Source organism: Cajanus cajan, chromosome 5, assembly GCF_000230855.2.
Source record: "Cajanus cajan strain Asha chromosome 5, NIPB_CcT2T_4, whole genome shotgun sequence".
Classification (NCBI taxonomy): domain Eukaryota; kingdom Viridiplantae; phylum Streptophyta; class Magnoliopsida; order Fabales; family Fabaceae; genus Cajanus; species Cajanus cajan.
Window position 1 is genome coordinate 48473449 of NC_138521.1, and position 22101 is coordinate 48495549.

Here is a 22101-nt window from a genome sequence, read left to right on the forward strand (position 1 = left end):
AGGTTAGACATTCCCCACTCTCTCATACAACCTCACACAGAACCCCTAGTCGGTTTTTCAAGAAGGAGCGTTCACACCCGGGGATACGTGGACTTACTAACCACTTTCGGAGCACCCCCGAAATCAAGGCGGGTCATGGTTCGGTACCTCCTCGTGGAAGCCGACACCTCCTACAATATCATCATCGGCAGATCAACCTTGAATAAACTCGGAGCGGTGGTGTCTACCCCGCACCTCACCATGAAGTTCCCAGGACATGATGGGAAGATTATCTCCGTCAAAGCAAACCAAAAGGTGGCACAACAATGCTATACTGCAAGCCTGAAAGTTGCCCCACTCGGTGAACAATGCAAGAGCAACACCACCACTACGACTCACACCAGCCACGAAGAAGTTTCCGACCTTGATCCGAGATCCGATGCTCACGACGAACGGCCCAGCCCCGTTGACGAGCTTGATGACCTCCAGATCGGGAAACTCCCCGGGCAAACCACGAAGATCAGTAAACAGTTGACCCCAGAGCTGCGGCAACAGCTCGAAACAGAAATCCTCCAAAACGCCGACCTCTTCGCCTGGTCCAGCGTTGACATGCCAGGCATAGATGCAGATTTCATCTGCCACAAGCTAGCGATACACAAGGAGGCAAAACCAGTCGCCTAGAGGAAGAGGAAGGGCGGCAGCGAAAGACGGGAAGCCATCGTCGCCGAAACACAGAAACTACTCAACGCCGGCTTCATCCGTGAAGTCAGGTACACCACGTGGCTGGCAAACGTGGTCCTGGTAAAGAAGAACTCAGGGAAGTGGCGTATGTGTGTCGACTATACCGACCTAAACAAAGCATGCCCCAAGGACTCATACCCCTTGCCGAGCATTGACAGGTTAGTCGACGGAGCCTCCGGGCACGCCCTCCTCAGTTTCCTCGACGCCTACTCGGGATACAACCAGATAATGATGTACCCACCCGATGAAGTACATACATCCTTCATCACCGACCACACCAACTACTGCTACCGGGTGATGCCTTTCGGCCTCAAAAACGCAGGGACAACCTACCAGCGACTGATGGATAAGGTTTTCCATCAATAGATCGGGAGAAATATGGAAGTTTATGTCGACGACATGGTAGTCAAAACCACCTCGGAAATAGACCACGCTACCGAACTCGCCGAAGTATTCGCCCAGGTCAGGAAGCATAACATGCGCCTCAATCCGGAGAAGTGCGTCTTCGGTGTCCAAGGAGGTAAGTTCCTCGGCTTCATGATTACGAGCAGAGGGATCGAGGCCAACCCCGAGAAATGTAAAGCCATCATCTAGATGCAGAGCCCACAAATGGTGAAAGAGGTCCAACGCCTAGCCGGACGGTTAGTATCACTGTCCCGATTCATCCCCAAACTCGCGGAGAAGGCAGGACCAATCTTCACCCTGTTAAAAAAACCAAAGGGTTTCTTGTGGACAGATCAGTGCGAAGAGGCTTTCCAAAGCTTCAAATCTTTTCTCACAACCTCACCGATCCTACAGAGGCCAGATCACAATGCCGACCTCCTCCTTTACCTGGCAGTAGCCGAAAACGCCATCAGCACAGTCATCGTACAAGAGCACCAAAAGGTACAGACACCTATCTACTTCATCAGCCGAGTTCTCCAGGACGCGGAAAAAAGATACCAAATGATCGAAAAACTGGCATTGGCGCTTGTCACCGCGGCCCGGCGGCTCCGACCTTACTTCCAGAGCCACCAGGTGGTAGTCAAAACTGATTATCCCATCAAGCAAATCCTGCGAAAGCCCGAACTTGCCGGACGCATGATCGCCTGGTCAGTAGAACTATCCGAGTTCGGCATCCAATACGAAAGTTGCGGACCCCTGAAGGCCCAATGCTTAGCCGACTTCATAGCCAAGCTCACGCCAACTACTGTCGAGGAACCCCAGGCATGGACTTTGCATGTTGACGGGTCCTCCAACTCCAAAGGTGGTGGTGCAGGTATCATCCTAGAAGGGCCGAACCAAGTCGCCTTGGAGCAATCTCTCAAGTTCGGCTTCAAGGTGACTAATAACCAGGCGGAGTACGAGGCACTTCTTGTAGGCCTGAGGCTAGCTCGCGACCTCAGAGCTCGGAGAGTGAGTTACAACAGCGACTCAAAACTCATGGTGGAGCAGCTTAGTGGGACGTACCAGGCAAAGGATACTATGCTGCAGCGGTACTTTCACACTACGTCCCGCCAGATCTCATCCTTCGACGAATTCACCATAAAACACGTGCCGCGAGAGCAGAACGCCCGCGCAGACCTCCTATCGAAGCTCGCCAACACCAAAAGACCCGGGCAGCACCGGACCATCATCCAGGAAACCTTGCACTCGCCCAGCCTGGACGACAAAATCGTTGGCGTCAGCGACAATGAAGACCTGGGATGGATGGCAGGCATCTAGAGTTACTTGAAAGAAGGAGTCCTGCCCGAGGATAAAGACGAAGCTCGGAAGATAAGGCTGAGATCAGCCAAGTTCATCATTATTGGGGATGAGTTATTCAAGCGTGGCATTTCCTCTCCACTGCTCAAATGCCTGACGGCGTCTCAGGCAGCCTATGTCATCAGGGAAGTTCACCAGGGAATATGCGGCATGCACTCCGGCGCGCGCTTAATGGAGACCAGAGTACTCCGAGCTGGGTACTACTGGCCCACCCTGAAGTCGAACTGCCAAGCCCACGTCCAAAAATGCAACGAATGCTAGCAATTCGGCAACACACACCGACAACCGCCTGAAACTCTCCACCACATGATGTCGGCATGACCTTTCTCCTAGTGGGGAATGGACATCCTCGGGCCATTCCCCCCCGCGAAGGGCCAACTAAAGTTCCTCCTTGTAGCGATTGATTACTTCACCAAATGGATCGAGGCATGCCCACTCGCCAAGATCACCACCGAGAACGTGCGGAAGTTCACCTGGAAAAATATCATTTGCAGGTTCGGAATTCCCCACGCCCTCATCACTTACAATGGCAGACAGTTCATTGCACAGGATTTCGAGGACTTCCTCCGCGAACTCGGGATCAAACACCTTGCGACCTCGGTGGAACACCCCCAGACCAACGGTCAGGCTGAAGCTGCCAACAAAATCATCCTCTGGGAGCTTAAAAAGCGACTGGGAAACGCCAAAGGGCAGTGGCCCGAGGAACTCCCCAGCATCCTCCGGGCGTATCATTGCACCCCTCAGTCAACCACGCAAGAGACGCCCTACCGGCTGACCTATGGAGCCGATGCAATGATCCCAGTAGAAATCAGCGAAGCATCCCACAGACGCCAAGTCTTCAACGGTGAACAGAATGCCCAAGAACTAGCGGCTGACCTCGATCTAGTGGACGAGCTCAGAGACGAAGCTCGAATCCACGAGGAAGCCTGCAAGCTCCGCGCATCCCGACGGTATAACACCCGAGTAAAACCTCGATCTTTCCGAGCAGGAGACTTGGTGTGGCGGTTGCTAGGCGAAGCACGGAAAGAAACGACAGACGGGAAGCTCGCACCCACTTGGGGCGGCCCGTTCCGAGTTACAGAAGACCTGGAGAATGGGGCTTACCGACTAGAGGAGCTCAGCGGAAAACCTATACCGCGAACTTGGAATGCTACGCATCTCAAGTTTTATTATAGTTGAACTTTGTATGAATGAGATGTACACTCTTTTCCCACCTCAATCTTTTGTCCCAAAAAATAGAAAGATGGGTTTTGCCTGAGAGGGTTTTTAACGAGGCACATTTACATAATCAATAAAATGACTCATTCCATTCAACTTACATCTTTTTCGCATCATTTTACGCCTAACCCCAAATGAAGGTCGAGTCCGAACCTCGGTTTATTAAGGTCAAGTTTGAACCTTCACGAAAATCTGAGGTCGAGTCCGAACCTCGGTTTATTAAGGTCAAGTTTGAACCTTCATGAAAATCTAAGGTCGAGTCCGAACCTCGGTTTATTAAGGTCAAGTTTGAACCTTCATGAAAATCTAAGGTCAAGTTTGAACCTTCATGAAAATCTAAGGTCGAGTTCGAACCTCGGTTTATTAAGGTCAAGTTTGAACCTTCATGAAAATCTAAGGTCGAGTCCGAACCTCGGTTTATTAAGGTCAAGTTTGAACTTTCACGAAATTCTGAAGTCGAGTCTGAACCTCGATTTATTAAGGTCAAGTTTGAACCTTCATGAAAATCTAAGGTCGAGTCCGAACCTCGGTTTATTAAGGTCAAGTTTGAACTTTACGAAATTCTGAAGTCGAGTCCGAACCTCGGTTTATTCAGGTCAAGTTTGAACTTTCACGAAATTCTAAGGTCGAGTCCGAACCTCGGTTTATTAAGGTCAAGCTTGAACCTTCACGAAAATCTAAGGTCGAGTCCGAACCTCGGTTTATTAAGGTCAAGCTTGAACCTTCACGAAAATCTAAGGTCGAATCCGAACCTCGGTTTATTAAGGTCAAGTTTGAACCTTCACAAAAATCTAAGACCGAGTCTGAACCTCGGCCTCATTACAGTAAGATGTAAACCTTTACGTAACAAATATATATATATATATACAAGCCAAATTCCCAGGATTCAACACTTGAGTTCTAAGCTGAAATAAATTACGATTACAAAATTAGCCTACACAGAGGCATTATCGCTGGAACTATCCTCAATGTCGTCCTCCTGGACCAGCTTCTCGAAGCGAACTACCTTCTCCACATGCATGCCGGAGAAGTCGAATCCTGGTGCAAGGAGCCTGGCCTGGCGAGCAGCCTTGAGGAAGCCCCTCTTATGCTCCACCACGATGGAACGCTCGACCTCCTCAAGTCTCCTCTACAATGCCGCCTTCGCGGCCTCCAGCGACGACAGGTCTACTCTCTGGGCAGCAATCTCCTGCTCTTTGCTGCCAATAATAACCTCGTCGCGGAGACGCTCCTCGGTTACCGACACCAGCTCGCCCTTCAAAAATGCGACCTCATCTTCTAGAGAGCGAACCTGCTCCCGAGAAGACATCATCTCGTCCCGGGATGAGGTAACCAGCTTCTGCAGCTCGTTTCCATGCATCTTCGCTTCACCGAGGGCAGCAGTCAGAACCCCATTCTCCCCCTTCAGGACTTTATTCTCATCCTTCAGAGACTGAACAAGGCTTTTCAGCTTCGCCATGTCCTCCTGCTGCCTCGACCACTTGTGTTTCCAATAATCCACAATGGTCGTCCCTCGCTGAAGGAAGATCTAGGCAACATCAAAACTTCCCACTAGCCCGGCCGACTCGATCATCGCCTGATCGGCCGTGCTCAATGACCCCCTCGGAAAGAACTTCTCTGGAGTCACCGTGGCACTCCACAGGGAGTCGACCTCCTCCGACGCACTCAAGTGCTCCAGCCGCATGGGCGCCCCCTCTTCCGCATAGCGATACGCAACGTATGGCCGCTTCGGCCTGGGGACTGGACCAAGGGTAGGGAGTCCGGAGCTCGATCCCTCCCTACGAACCTCGGTAAAAGAAGGCATAGATATCCCAGTGCCACCCCCCCACCTGCGAAAAGCAAGGACACTCTCCTAAGAACAAAAGTCACCACAAAGGTAAAACGCCAAATACCACAGAAGGGCCAACGACTCACCTCGCCGACCGGAGCAGCAGGCACGGCACCCCGGACCACCTCCTCGGCAGCATTCCCTACCTATAGAAAACAACCTCAAATCCAAGTTCCAACAAAGGGAAACAAGACTGAGAAGAAAAGCACTCACCACAGCAACCCGGCCAACAACTTGAGCCGGCACCTTACCCGAATGGACAACTGGCTCAGCAGCCAATGCCACCTCTTCGGCAGCCACACGACCGATCCCCTCCGGCGACGGAAGCACAGCAAGATCCACCTCTCCAGTTCCAGTAACCTCGGAGGCCACCTCCCCTAACTCATGCGAAGCAGAGGTCCCCCCGACCTCTCTCCCACTTCTCTTCCGTTTTCGGTTGATCTTCAGGGGGGAAACCTCCTCCTCTGGAGGCTCGGAAACCCCGAGCTCGGTCACGTTGAAACAGGGTTTCAACTCGAGCCACAGGTCTTTCCCTACAAGGCCTACAAACAGAAGATAAGACACGTCAGCAAAAGAAAGTTTACACAAACCTCAATAAAGTATCAAGATACAAAACACTTACCCTCCAGGACCCCCTCCCGATATGCCGAGTTAGCCAGCGACAAGATCGACCTACAGTCCAACGGGCGGGGCAAAGCCGAGAGACTCTTAATGACGACAGCCTCCGAAGCCGTCAACTCCAAAGGGTTCACCCCATGAAACCTCGACGGCTTAGGGCACCAGTAAAAGGGGAACTTTGGCAGTCCACCAAAATAGAAAGCCCCATCCTCCAAAGGATCGACATCTACAAGGACCACCCGGAAAAACTCAGATTTGAAATTCTTATAGGATTGGGAGTAAGGAGTGAATAAACCCCCTTCCTTACTCCCGTTTAAAGACAGAATACCATACGGCGGAACACCCAGCTTCAGATGATAGAAATGAAGGAAAATGCGAAGGGACAATTCCAGTCCTAAGACCGCGCACAAGACCTGAAACACCCTCAAAAAGCCCCAGCTATTGGGGTGCAGCTGACAAGGGGCCGCGTTAATGTAGTTCAGGAAGTCACACTCAAACTGAGTGAAAGGAAGACAAACGCCCAGGTCCCTGAAGAAACTCTGATAAACATAAAAGTGGGGGGGATCGATCGACTTCCCCATGAACACACCCTCACCAGCCGGGCAAGGCTCGAGCCGAATCATCCGAGAAATGGTGGGGTCGCAAATACGGTGCGTCTTCCAAACCGCATCAACCTCCAGACGCGACTTGAACACGCTCTGGACAGCCCCCTCCTCGCGCTTGACCCAGTCGTAACCAGGAATACCCAGCTCCAGGTCCTTAGGCGGGGATGACTCTCTCCTCTCTGCGACACCCCTCCCGGTGGCCACCGCTTTGTCGCACGCCTTGCCCCTAGCAGGCGCAGAAGAACTTGAGCCACGACCACCAGCCATTAAGGAAACGAAGGAAATGGAGATAAAGGACAGATGAAATCGGGAGAAGAGGCATGAACAAGAAGTTGAAAAAGTGGAAAAAAGAGCAAAGTGAAAAAGGCGAAGAGGTGCGAGTGAGGAAAAAGAAAGCTTTTTCCCCAAATTCAAAACCACCACGCCACGTGTCGGCTCAGGGGCACCCGAAAATTTTGGTCGCAAAATGGTTGCAATGATTTTGGTCGCTGATGTGTATGGGGACCAAATTAGTGACCGAATAAATCGGTCGCTAAATCGGTCGCTACAAATTTATTTTTTTAAATTATTAAATTTTATAGACATTGCAAATTCGATTGCTACGAAATACTCATATTTGGCCTCTCAAGGATTTTATTTCACAATACTTCACTTTTCAGCATGTTTTTTCCTTAATTACACAATTTTTGGGAAACTTCCCAGAAGGTCACCCATCCCTATATTACTCCAAGTCAAGCATGCTTAACTGTGGAGTTCTTATGAGATAAGCTACAGAAAGGCATATGCATATTGTCAGTATAGGTAGTTCAAATTAATTCATTTAAGTCATCCTCAAATATACAATCTCATACTTATACTATCTTTGGATCTCTCTCATTTCGGTGTATCCGAACCGTTATAAAAATATAATAATATATTTAATAATTATATTACTAATAATAATTATTATATTATATTTAATTAATCTTTATTTATATATACTTACTTTTATAATTAACAATCTACTTATTTCTATTTAAAATTAATATTATGATACAATTTAAATTATATATTATAAATTTAAAAATTAAAATAATAATTTTCATATTTTAAAATGAGAAGGGTTATAATAACACTGATATAACTTTTACTAACTATTACATTGTTCAATAACTTTATATTAAATGTGAATTTTGTAAATCCAACCGTTAAATTGAAAGTTCATATCACTTTATATTTTTATATCAAGTTTTGTTAAAATTGAACAACAACTTGAAGGTAATCAAAGTGCTCATATTTTAATATATTTTGAAATGTATATGTTACGTCAATTTTATTTTACAAGAATGAAGTATCAAATCATCTTGAATTCATATAAAATTTTGTATATATGATCTAAGAGTAAAAAACTTTCAATCTAACGGTTGAATTTATAAAATTCACATTTAATATAAAGTTATTGAGCGATATAATACTTAGTAAAAGTTACACCTATGTTATTATAACACTTCTCTTTTAAAATATTATTTTTATAAATTAAATTTTAACATTTTAAATAAATTATTAATTAACTTATATATAGGACTTTAAGTTTAAATTATCTCACCCAAAACAAATTTTTATTTTGTATCGCAGTGCATGATGCCTATTAATTAATTAATCGATCTTAATGGATCAATGATATCAAATGTCAATACTTGTACCTACAATAATTGATAAAAGTGCAAAAATAGAAAGAATGCATAAGTGATATGAATCTACTGTTTAAAAAAATCGAACAAACTTCACATAAATCTGATTTTGTCAAAAGTTCACTGACTGATATTTTTTTTCTTCAAACTGATTATGCATTTTTGGGCCAAAACTTTAAATTTGCCAAGTTTTGCTGGGCTCCGAAAGTTAGTGCTGAGCCTTTCTATACCAGAGTTTCATATGAAGGTCCAATTCTTTGAGCCGCACCGACGCAAGCATTAGTTTAGGGCTGATGATATATACATTTTTTTTAAATAGTTACACCTTTTTTAAAAATAAATTCTTAAAGTATACTTAATTATTTTTATTTATAATTTTAAAATTTTTTACTTTCAACCTTTAATTTAGCATTTTCTCGTTCTTTTCTACACATCTCATTTCCTTCTCTTTTCAGTTTTTACATGCATCACTCTCTTACCTTCCCCCACACCTATTGAATTTTACTTTTCCCCCACACCTATTTCAATAGGTAGCATTAATTTTTTTGGTTTTTACATTATCCTCTCTTCTCTCCTTCTCTTTAAGTTCTCACACTATTACCCTTTCTCTCTCTCTTTCCTTCTTTCAATTTCCACATGCACCTAGGATGTAGAATTGGTACCTGACAACATTATAGTGTTCAAAAAACACTATAACACATGATTTCTTCGACAATGTCAAATGTGTATTTTTTCTTTAAGTACTTCTCCCATTTACATATCTAGAAAGCACAACATTAAATTTGATATTCTAAAAAGTACTTTTAAAAAAATATGTAAAAAAACACAATTATAAAAAAAATATTTTTCATAATAAATTAATTGTTACAGAAAGAACTTTCCAGAACCATGTAAAATAACACATTTTTGAAAAGTAATTTTCAAAATAGTAAAATTAATGCTTTGAAAAGTACTTTTCAGATGTGTTATTTTATAAGATTCCAAAAATTTCTTTCCAAAAAAATAAATTTAGTGTTTCAGAAAATACTTCTAGAAATATATTAAAAGTGAAAACTGAAAGGGAGAAAGAATAAGGTATGTGAAAAAAAAAGGTGCTAAATTGAAAGTTGGAAGTATAAATTAAAAAAAAATTAAATTTTTTTTAAAATAAATAAAAGAGGTGTACTTATTAAAAAAAATGTATATATATCATTAAGCCTTAGTTTATGAGTTTTTTACTCAAATAATACTATTTTAAAATTTTTTTTACCTAAATAGCAACTGTGCAAATTTATTTTCCCAACTAGCACCATTTATTGTTCACATTCGGAACAGACCGTTCTGAAATCAGAACGGGCCGTTTCGGATTAAAAAATAACACATGGAAAACGGATCGGAACGGGCTGTTCCAAAATCAAAATTAGTACATAAAATGTGGAACCAGAACGGTTTGTTCTGCATCCAGAACAGGTCGTTCAGGTCTATAAATAAAAAAATTTTATTCGATTTTCACTTGTCAAATACTAAAACTCAAAAACTAACATCAAATAATTAAATTTATTGAATATTAACATTATAAATATATCTAAATAAATTTATTAAAATTCAATATAACAATAAAGATCAATAGTGGCAGAAACTGATTATGTTGTTCTCTAATGTCCATCTCTATTTTAATCTTGCTGTACTTTGGCCGACCCTTGAAATTTCTTTTGAGTTCTGAATTTGGCTACAAAGTTAGACCAGTGTAAGTAGGCCAATAATCTTCATGTCGGGGCTCTCCAAACGGTCCTTTGTATATCTTTCTAGAACTTGCCACAATCATACCACATTTCATTTAGCCTTACTGTAAATCTTCCAGCGAGTCAAACTTCTCTCGGATGTTGCGTTTCTTTCAACTTTGTGTCCAAATCCAGAACTCAAGAGAACTTTCAAAGGTCGGTTAAAGTCTAGCAGGATTAGAACAGAAATGGATATTAGAGAACAACATAATCGTGTAAAAAATTGTTCCTATTGTCACACCCCTGGTCACACTAGGAAGACATATCCAAATATTGGTCATGAATTCAGTTTTCGCCACCATTGATCTTTATTGTTGTAATGAATTTTAATAAATTTATTTAGTTATATTTATAATAATATTCAATAAATTTAATCACTTGATGGTAGCCTTTGAGTTTTGGTATTTGACAAGTGAAAATCAAACAAAAAAAAATTTATTTATAGGCCAGAACGGCCCGTTCTGGTTCCACTTTTTATATGCTAATTTTGATTTTGGAATGGTCTTATCCGTTTGCCATGTATTATTTTTTAATCTGGATCGACCCGTTCTGATCTCAGAACGGCCCATTCTGAACGTGAACAGTAATTAGTAAATGGTGCTAGTTGGAGAAATAAATTTGCACAGTTGCTATTTGGGTAAATTTTTTTAAAAATAGTATTATTTGTGTAAAAAATTCTTAATTTATTACATAGTTAGGAGGAAATTGCACGATATTGACCAAAACCAAAAAAGCAAGCTGTCAATTAATTAAATAATTAATTTAAATTGAATCAGTTATTTAAATATTTAGCGTTGCTAAATATTCAAAAACTTAAACTTATTTTACTAATTAAATTAGAATAATCTCATATCATACTCACTCGGTAATAAATGGTCTCTTTCTTTGATTGCTCTACAATGTCAATTAATTAATTAGCATTTATGCAAAATATACTAATGGTATAATTTCAATATTTTATAATAATGTTTTAATTAGTATGTATATATCTATTTATTGAATTGGCCTCGATTTCGGGCGGAAACTTCAAATGTGCCATGTTTTGCCGGACTTGAAGGTTAGCGCTGAGGCTCATTATCTTTGGGCCTCACAAAAGGAAGAGTGGGTTTGGATTTGGCTCATAATATATGTACTTTTATAAAAAAAATACATCTTTTAAAAAAAAAATTAATTTTTAATTTTTAATTTTATATCTCCAACATTCAATTTAACTCTTTCTTCTTTTTTTTCATACATCTCCCTCTCTCTTCTTTTCAGTTTTTATATGCACTCCCTTAACTTTTTCTCACTTTTCACATATTTCAATATGTAGTTTTAATTATTTCAATTTTTACGTTACTCTCTTCTTCCCTCCGCTTTCAATTTTCAAGTTATTACTCTCTCTCTCCCCTTTTTTAGTTTTCACACACACCCAAGATGTTGAATTGGTTTTTGACAATGTTTTAAGTGTGGGTGGCTAACTCGATAGTGTCGAAGGTGTCGAGTCAAATATGTATTTTATCATCAAACACTTCCCTTCATTTATAGGTCTAGAAAGCACAACATTAAATTTAGTGTTCTAAATAAGTTTAGTGTTTAGGAAAGTACTTTTCATAATAATAAAATTAATTATAGTGTTCTGAAAAGTATTTTCTGAAATTGTGTTTTTAACATATTTTTAGAAAATACTTTCTAGAATACTATATTTATTGTTCTGAAAAGAACTTTTTAAATTTATGTAAAATAAAACATTTTTGAAAAGTACTTTATGGAATATTAATTTTACTATTCCGAAAGTATTTTCTAAAACACTAAAAAGTACTTTCTAGAAATGTGTCATTTTTACATAATTATGAAAAGTTCTTTCCAGAATAATAAAATTAGTGTTCCTGAAAGTATTTTTTGAAAGTGTGTTATTTTACATAATTTTGGAAAGTTCTTTCTAGGATAAAAATTTAGTATTCCAAAAAGTACTTTTCAGATGTAAAAAAAACAATTTCAACAAATACTTTTCATAAGATACTTTTCTGGAATAGTAATGTTTCGAAATGTATTTTTCATAACACTAAATCTAATGTTCTGAAGAAAAAAAATGCATCTAGCTCAACACCTTCGAAATTGTCAAGGAAGTTGTATGTGCCAACAACATCGTCACATACCAGTTATATGATCTGAATGCATGTGATAACTGAAAGAGGTGAAGGAGGAAGAGAGTAATGTGAAAATCAAGAGAATTAAAACTGCCAATTGAAATAGGTGGACAATGGGAGACGATTAGGGAGTACATGTAAAACCTGAAAGGGAGAAGAAAGAAATAGAATCTTTGTGTGTGTGTGTGTGTGTGTATATACATATATATATATATATATATATATATATATATATATATATATATATATATATATATATATAGGAGAGTTCGAACGACACTAGTGTAATTTTTACTAAGTATTACACCGCTCAATAACTTTATATTAAATATAAATTTTATAAATCCAACCGTTAGATTGAAATTCATATCACTTTATATGTGTATATCAAATTTTGTTAAAATTGAACCACAACTTGAAGGTAATCAAAGTGTTCATATTTTAGTATATTTTGAAATGTATATATTACGTCAATTTTATTTTATAAGAATGAAATATCAAATCATCTTAAATTAATATAAAATTTTGTATATATGATTTAAGAGTAAAGAACTTTCAATCTAACAGTTAGATTTACAAAATTCACATTTAATATAAAGTTATTGAGCGGTGTAATACTTAATAAAAGTTACACCAGTATCGTTTGAATCCTTCTCATATATGAGAAAGATTCAAACGACACCGGTGTAACTTTTACTTATATATATATATATATATTAATTTTATAATTTAAAAGTAAATTACGCATTTTAATAATTGAATGTAATATATGTTGGACACTATAGAATCATACTTTTTTAATTGTAGAGAACTTTAAATGATGTATTTAGGCTATCTAATTTACAATTTATTATTAATGGAAACTAAAATTTTTGAATGAATTAAAAGTAATTATAATTTTTGAGACACTTTACATCTCAATAATTTAATGCAATATATATGTTATACATAGTAGAATCATACTCTTTAATTTTCAAGAGAGTTTTAAATGATATATTTGGTATATTTAAAATTCATCTATCCTAATAAATATTGTTATTTCTCCCTCTATCTAAAGTTCTTTTACACCATACTCTCCTAATTGTATGATAATTCTTCTGGTTTTTCTATCATATCTTATATATAAAGCAAACAACTTCTCCAATAAATACATGCAACAAAAATAAGTTGTATTAATAAACATTCTTCAATGAGTAGCATTTATAAAACTAAATACTATGAAACAAAGCTAATCACAATCATATTTTGGAAAATAATGAAAATTATGTATCAATAATTTGAAAAGAATGACGTTTCATTATGAGACCATTGTTATTTATGTAAGTAAAACTACAAATAAATGCAGATGATCAAAATTGTTTGAAAAACTTATTGTATTACCCATAAATTCATAAACTATCTTTATTTCATGAAATTTATGTATTATAGAAAAAGTTTAAATTTTGATTCCTTATATGTATTATTATCCTTTTATTTTATTTATAAATTTTATAAAAATATATGTTAAATTTCAATGTATTATTGATTTTTTTTTTTACTAGCCGTATACATTTAACAACACATGTTTTTCAATTTTTTTTAAGATTGTTAACTTGAGGTTTGAAATCCTATTCTATTAGTGGATGAAATAGATAATCTGATGTATCTTATTGTTGGTTTACCCATGAATAGGAAAAATGTTGCATATCAAACAACTTAAAAGAAAGATTCTATATATGTATAGAGAATTACAAGTCAAGAATTACATTTACTTTATTGTTATTTAGTTGTATTATTTTAAGTAGTAGAATTTAAGTTATTCTTTAGAATTTACATGCTATACTATCCTAGGTAAGATGTTTTATCAATAGATAATGATCACATAATAATGTGATAGTTAAACTATCTAATTTTGAATTTTTTGTTCTTTCATTTTAAACATATTAAATTTACAAAATTTTAATTAATTAATGTTATTAACTATCACATATTTGAGAAGATAAAACAACTCAATCAATCAATAGTTCTAACATATATAATTAATTTACTAACATTTTTAAGTAAAAAATGAAACAAAAATACAATTTCACATCTCCAAGGAAAAAAATTAAAAGATTAATTAATTTATGTCAAACACATACAATAAAAGCACATTGACCAAAACTGTTTAAAAAGAATTTATACAATTGATAATTAAGACTATCTTCTTTCTTTTTTCTTATTTGCTTGAATGTATAATTTTTTTTTAACTGTGTCATCCCCTGTAAGAATAAAGAAGTATATTTAATTGCAACTTCATACCCAAATTAGAATTAAACTCTAATCCTTAGTTAAAGATCATAAATATTAAATAATTTGAATTAACAACTTTTGATATGAATGTTACTTAATCAAATTTTTTCTATTATTATAAAATAAACATGACATTAATTTTAAAATATAAATAAATTACATTTAAGATATACAATCAATAAAAATAGTTATTATATACATATTATATTATTATATTAAATATATTTTAAATTAATAATTCGTGCATCCCACATATAACCATATTAATATAACATAATACTATATGATAAAATGATATTATTCTCAATTTTGTTTTGGATTGATTTTTACAACTTTTTTTTTTTTTACAAAGCGTACTATCTTCTCTCTCTCTTTCTATCTTTTGAAATTTTGTTAAAAAATATGCCTAATTCTCACCACCCCATTCCACTATTTATTAATTAGGAATTTTATGAGCATTTTCTAATAGAATTTAAATTTCCAAAGCTTAAGTGCTATATTATTGTAGAATAGTAACTCAAACTTACATTTTTTTTGAGTCAGACCTTTCTCTTAGTAATGAAGGCACGTGCAACTTCTAAAATTCAATACCAAATTAATGAAATTGCAATCACGTAGAGCAAGTCATAGAATTGGAAAGACTAGAAGTAGAAGGTGAATCTCAAGATCAATAGTTCATCTTAACAGCTAGTCTTTGGCATTATTTGAAGGGAGAACGATAACTACAATGTCTAACGCGCTATGGTTGAAGTCACTTTGATTCTGATAGTCAAAAACTACAATGAACACTTAAAATTAAACAAACTAAAAGATACTAAATAACATCATAATTCATTCATATAAATCATCAAAGAGGCCATTACATGGATTAAAAAAAGACTAGCAATGGTAAAAAATAAATAAATAAATAAAGATCTAAAACGTTCATGTGTACAAAGATTACACTTGTTCTAAAGAAAGATAAAAGAGCCGTTAATAATAATCCTGAAGCCACAATGGGGCTTTGGTCTTTCGTTTGGGCTTAGATTGGGCTGGTAGGTTGGTTTGGGCCTCTGTGCTTCTAAAAAGGTAGCCTTTTCTTGAGTTTGCAAAATGGGCATTGATTTTCAAGTTCACACAGGAATAAGCCAATTAAAGTTCACTGGTTTGAGTTTAAATCCCTAACCGAGTAGAGTTGGCGTGTTTGTTTTAAAATTAGCACACATTTTTATGCATGTTCAACTCAACTTATGAATTTTGAAGCTTTGAATCCAATCCACGTTTAGAGGTTCTCTAAATGTCAAAATAAACACACACTCATTGGTTAAATTTGGTTCAAAATTGGTTTACATGGGTCAAATGCAACTCCAAATCAAAGAGTTGGCTAAACAATTATAAGTATGATTTTTATTTAATTAATTAACTAGTTAGACCAATCAATTCGTTTCAACTTTGATAACCTTACATTGGTTAAGAACTATAGGATGGACCTATAGTGTATTCATTATATATCATTCCTGAAGTTCAATGTATTGTTGAACATAAAAATTATCTCACAAAGTTTTTACGTTCAACGGAACTGATCTATAAAACAAACATGTCACTAGTGATAAAATTAGGATAATATATATAAACTTTCAAGTTTAAATCTTATTGTCATTTTATAATATTTTTTAAGAATCTTATTTAATAAATATTAAATATATTTTAACAATTTTATCCTGTTTCAAAGTGAAATTTATAATAGGTCTTATAAAGAGTGACAATTAAAAAAAAAAATGAGGCAAGAAAATAAGAAAGAAAAATGGCTATTACGCGAAGTTGAATTTATATAAAATAAATTATATAATTCGTATCTTACATATTAGTGTACTAAACTTATTCAAATAGATGAAATAGTTATATAATTACTTTAAAATAGGCATTAAATGACTTTTACTTTTAATCCTTAATTAGGTTTGCAGACATTAGTTAACCTTTGTTGTTTTCAGTTGAGGGAGGTTTATATTAGGTAATAGTGATATGAGTTTTGACATCATTAGCTTTGTCCTTTTTAATTGAGGGCGGTTTGTTAGGTTTAAGTCACAAGTAGACTCAATCCCTTTGCGACATTCAATAAAATAGTAGCTTCAACTTTTCTAATACACTGAATGAAAGAGGAAAAGATCAAAAGAAGAGCACTAGTGGGAAGGTTTGACATTAGAATTAGATTATTAATAATCGTAGAAAATTGTGACTTCAATCTGAGTCAATTGGATTGAATGGGCCTAAGCCTAACGAGTTTGCAATTTAGAAATACGGTGTGGCTTTTAATAGATTTTAAGGCAATGTTTCCTTATGGACTCCGCAAAAAGAATGCAATCTTCCCTTCGTTGAATTTCATGTGATACCGGCTACCGGCTGCCAGATTCCTAGAGAATGCAAAATGTAACAGTGGTTTGGTTTATGTTGATTTGATGGCTTTTTAAGAAAGAAAAACAAATTCATTTTTATATGATTTTAAAACTGTTTTTAATTTATGACTTAAAATAAATTAACATATTATAAAATTTAATATGTAATTGAGTCATTCTTGATCCTTTAATATATGATGATCCATTTAAGAGACTAACAGATAATTTTTTTATACACGTAGATTTGGGAATCAAACATATAATCATATGCTTAAGAAGCATAATTAACTACGAACTGTACTATATCATGTTGGTAAACATTTTTATTTATTTATAAGAATTAAATTCAATATAAAAAATGTATAACTCATATATTATTTAAATAACTCAACCAATTAAGGTAGACTCCATGTTAAAAATAACTATGTGCAATATAACTATATAAAATTAATTACACATGTTACAAAATATTTGGATGAAGTAAACTTTTGGTCCTTTCTCAACATGATAAAAATTGGATGAAAAATAAGTTTCAAACCACTAAATGATTAAAAAGAAAATCTAATATCAATTTTTTTTTTTGTTTTATGAGACGGACTTTTAATGTATTTTTTTTATCATGCTTATGTGTCTTTGTAGTTTGTATATTAACAAAATTTTATAATTTTCATGTAAATGAATCTAATGAAATAAATCCATGGCTTAAATTAGTCAAAATTATATTTAAAAGTGCATTCCAAAATTAAAAATATCATTGTTTCAGAAGAACAATGTTAACTTAATTAAAAATTAAGGAACTAAAATAATTTTTAAATAATTAAATGATCAAATAAAATTATATAATAAGATAAATAACCGAAAATATATTTTAATCTAAATAAGCCTTGTGTAAAATATACATTACAAACTACGTACTTTTATTTAATAAGCCTTCTCTATATTGAATGGATTTGATTTTCAAAATATGAATGGAAAATCGAACCAAATTATAATAAATATGTTTTTTATTTTGTATTTCATTTTTATTTGATTAGTTATATTTCTCTATAAAATAATTTTCCAGTATAAAATGACTTTATTTAATTTTGATCACTAATGTGAAATTCGAATCTGTGCTGGTGGAATATTTTCTCCGTTGACAAATTGATTACAGAAATTTGGGTCTAACTTTTTTGATGCATTTTGACTCTCACTTTAATCACAGATGAGGAATTTCTTTATCTTTACTTTTATTAAGAATAAAACCACACCCTTTTTCCTATATATACATATAAAAATAAAAAATAAAAATAAAAAAAATCTCTCCTTCATGTAGAGTCATAATCAGAGGCTATATACTCTATAGTTTGACTGGTAAACTAAAGTGGCACATATAAATGCATTTATCTTTCAATCTTCAAAACATTTCATCACAACATAGACGATTATGTGAACCTGGACTAACTCAATCATGCACTCAACTTTTCATCAACTCACCTTCTGTCAATATTTTAAACATCCCAATCTGCATCTTACAACTTACAACTCCCTCCCGCAACTGAAACCCATCACATGCCAACTTGTCCAACTGGCATAACTATCTATTCAAAACACTATATTATAAAAGAAAAAAAATAATGATAAATTGAACAAGTGAAGAAAAATAGAAAAGATATGATTGGAGGATGGGCAACGCAGATGCAAATGCAAATGCAAATGCAAATGCAGCGGAAGTGGGTTTGTGAGAGAGAGTTCAGGTGCTAAACCCAATGAAGTGGGACCCAATAAATAGGTAGCACCCAATCGCAGACCCTCCAAGTTGCGTTGCGAGCGAAATCAATAAAAATCCCAGACACCGAAAGCAACACATCCGTTGCTGTTGCGCAAAATAACTGGAGAGACAAAATCAGAGAAACAGAATCGAATTTCCGTGACTGGGCCCCCGGGCCCACACCAGAGTTTGTGACATAAAAGTGAGGGAAGCCCAAATCGCAGCCTATCACCGTCGCCGATCCAACGGGCCCACTAATAATAATAAAAATAGAGGAACGAAAAGAGAGAGAGAGGGTGAAAATGCGGGAAATTGACCCGTAAACCGCCCCTCACCGCGCTTGTTGCAATGACAAAATCAAAAACATTATGATTTGTTCGATCATGTGAATTGTGAACCAACCCTTGGCACCAATCTAGGGCCATCGCGTCACACTAGTTACGGAGAGAAATTGAAACTCACCATCGTGCGGGTCCAGTTTGCACTCGCACCGTCGGCTACTACCACCTTCTATTTGCGGTTCCTTCTACCCAAACTCACGTCACGTGCCTTCGCATGTGACATTCTTTTCATTCGTCTTTCCTTATTGTTAGGTCCAGAGTAGGCTTAATAGTTACTCACAGCTAAAATAAGAGATGAGTAAAAAAGAGACAAGGGAGAAAATAACCACAGTAAAAATATTATTTACTGAAAGGGAGGAAATTACAACACTTCTCTCTCTATAACTTACTCCTTTGAATTAGGAGACTACTACTACCGAGAACAGATCTCAAGGTGTATAAGAGAGGAAGAGAGAAGAGAAGAAGATTTGGGATGAAAATTATGATTTTCAGCTTCCCTATTTATAGGAAAGTCCCAATGGCATTTTCGTAATTTCTCCTAAACCTTTAATATTATTTTATTATCATGTGGGACCCGCTTTTAATTTAAAAAATTAAAAGCCACCGAAAGTGGCTTGGCAGCTGTACCCAACATTTCTCCCACTTGAAGATTATGATTAAGTTAATCATATCTTCACACCACTGACACTTCTTTATTGATACTTCATGTTGCTTATGTTTTCAATAGGCCAAATAAGGATCGACAGCATGTAAACTTGTCAGTGTTGACAGGCTTTGTCATTATGTCTGCTATGTTGTCTTTTGTATGGATCTTCTGCATATCCACTTTTCCTTCTTCTACTACTTCACGAACAAAGTGATATTGAACTCCTATGTGCTTTGTCCTGGAATGAAAGGCTGGATTCCTTGCAATGTGCAAGGCACTCTGACTGTCACAATACACAGTAATTTTCTCCTGCTTGTGCCCGAGTTCTTCCAATAACCTTTGAATCCAAATTGCTTCCTTGCATGCTTGCGTAGCTGCCATGTATTCAGCTTCTGTAGTAGATAGAGCTACAACAGTCTGTAACTTAGACAACCAGCTCACTGCTCCTCCAGCAAGTGTAAACACATAACCAGTAGTAGATTTTCTTTTATCCAGATCTCCTGCAAAATCTGAATCAACATAGCCTCTGACAACAAACTCCGATCCTTCAAAACATAATGCAACATCTGAGGTTCCTTTGATATATCTAAGGATCCTCTTTACAATACTCCAATGCTCTCTACCAGGATCTGCCATAAACCTACTGACCGCTCCCACTGCTTGTGCAATGTCTGGTCTCGTACAAATCATGGCATACATAAGGCTTCCCACCGCTGATGCATACGGCACTCGAGACATTTCCATCCTCTCTGCTTCATTGCTAGGACTCATACTTGAGGATAATTTGTAATTGACAGGAAGTGGGGTAGAAATTGGCTTACAGTCTTGCATGTTGAAGCGCCGCAAGACTTTCAATAAATAATTCTTCTGAGAAAGCCAAATCCTCCTGTTTTTTCTGTCTCGGTGAATTTGCATCCCTAAAATCTTGTTTGCTGGTCCCAAGTCCTTCATATCAAACTCCCTAGCCAATTGTGCCTTTAATTCTTGGATCTGATCTTTGTTGGGGCCTACCACCAACATGTCATCCACATACAACAGCAAGATGATGAAATCATTGTCATCAAACCTATTGTAGTACGTACAATGGTCTGAACTCAGTCTGTTGTAACCAAGGCTAATAATGAAGGAATCAAATCTCTTATACCAACACCTTGGCGCCTGCTTTAAACCGTACAGAGATTTGGTCAACCTACAAACCAAGTTTTCTTTTCCTTGTTCTTTAAAGCCTTCTGGTTGGAGCATATATATTTCTTCTTGGAGTTCCCCATGAAGAAAAGCAGTCTTTACATCAAGTTGCTCAAGATGTAAATTAAATGCAGCACACATAGCCAGAACAACTCTGATTGTGGTTAATCGAACAACTGGCGAGAATATCTCGTTAAAATCAATGCCCTCTTTCTGAGCATATCCCTTAACCACCAATCTTGCACGATATCTCTCCACTTGATCATTGCCATCACGTTTGATCTTATAGACCCATTTGCAACCAATGGCTTTTCGACCTTTTGGAAGATCAACAAGTTCCCATGTTTTATTTCTATGTAAGGCCTCTATTTCTTCATGCATTGCTGCCATCCACTGAGAAACATCAGAACTCCTCAACGCCTCTTGAAAGGTTGATGGTTCTCCTTCTTCAGTTAAGAGACAGTACGCATCATGACTTGTCATAACATAGTCTGAATGCCAAGATGGTCTCCTTCTCTCACGTCTTATTTGTTGAACTTCTTCATCATTGGCTTCATCTGGTTCTTGTTCCTCATGCTCTTGTTCTGCTTCAGAGGTGTCATTCTTTTTAGACTTTCCTCCTATCTCCACTATACTAGTGTCTTTGATAGTGTTGTCATTCTCCTGCTCCTTTTGCAGTTCAGTTTCTGCAAAGACTACATCCCTGCTAACAACAACCTTGCGGGCAGTGGGATCCCACAAGCGATACCCCTTAACATTGTCAGCATAACCCAAGAATATACATTTCCTGGATTTTGGGTCCAGCTTTGTTCTTTCTTGGGAGTTGTACATCACGTACACCGGACATCCAAACACATGTAATGAAGAATAATTAGATGGTTTTCCACTCCACATCTCCATTGGTGTCTTTAAACCAATTGCTGTTGATGGTGAGCGATTGATCAAATAACAAGCAGTTTTGACTGCTTCTGCCCAGAAAGACTTGGCTAATCCTGCAGTTCTCAACATAGCTCTTGTCCTTTCTAGAAGAGTTCGATTCATCCGCTCTGCTACCCCATTCTGCTGAGGTGTATGAGCAACTGTAAATTGCCTCTTGATACCCTCTTGCTTGCAGAATGCCAGAAAATCACCATCTATATATTCTCCTCCATTGTCTGTCCTTAAACACTTAATCCTTTTTCCAGTATCAAGTTCTACTTGTGCTTTAAATTCCTTGAATACTGGGAACACATCTGACTTCTTCTT

The 22101-nt window shown here is 36.7% G+C and overlaps 1 protein-coding gene across 1 annotated transcript; it reads left to right on the top strand.

Annotated features, from left to right (window-relative positions):
• Positions 1–1665: 1665 nt before the first annotated feature.
• LOC145958036 (uncharacterized) lies at positions 1666–2424 on the top strand. Its single transcript, XM_083074487.1, has one exon. The coding sequence runs from the start codon at positions 1666–1668 to the stop codon at positions 2422–2424; it is 759 nt and encodes a 252-aa protein (XP_082930613.1).
• The last annotated feature ends 19677 nt before the right edge of the window (positions 2425–22101 follow it).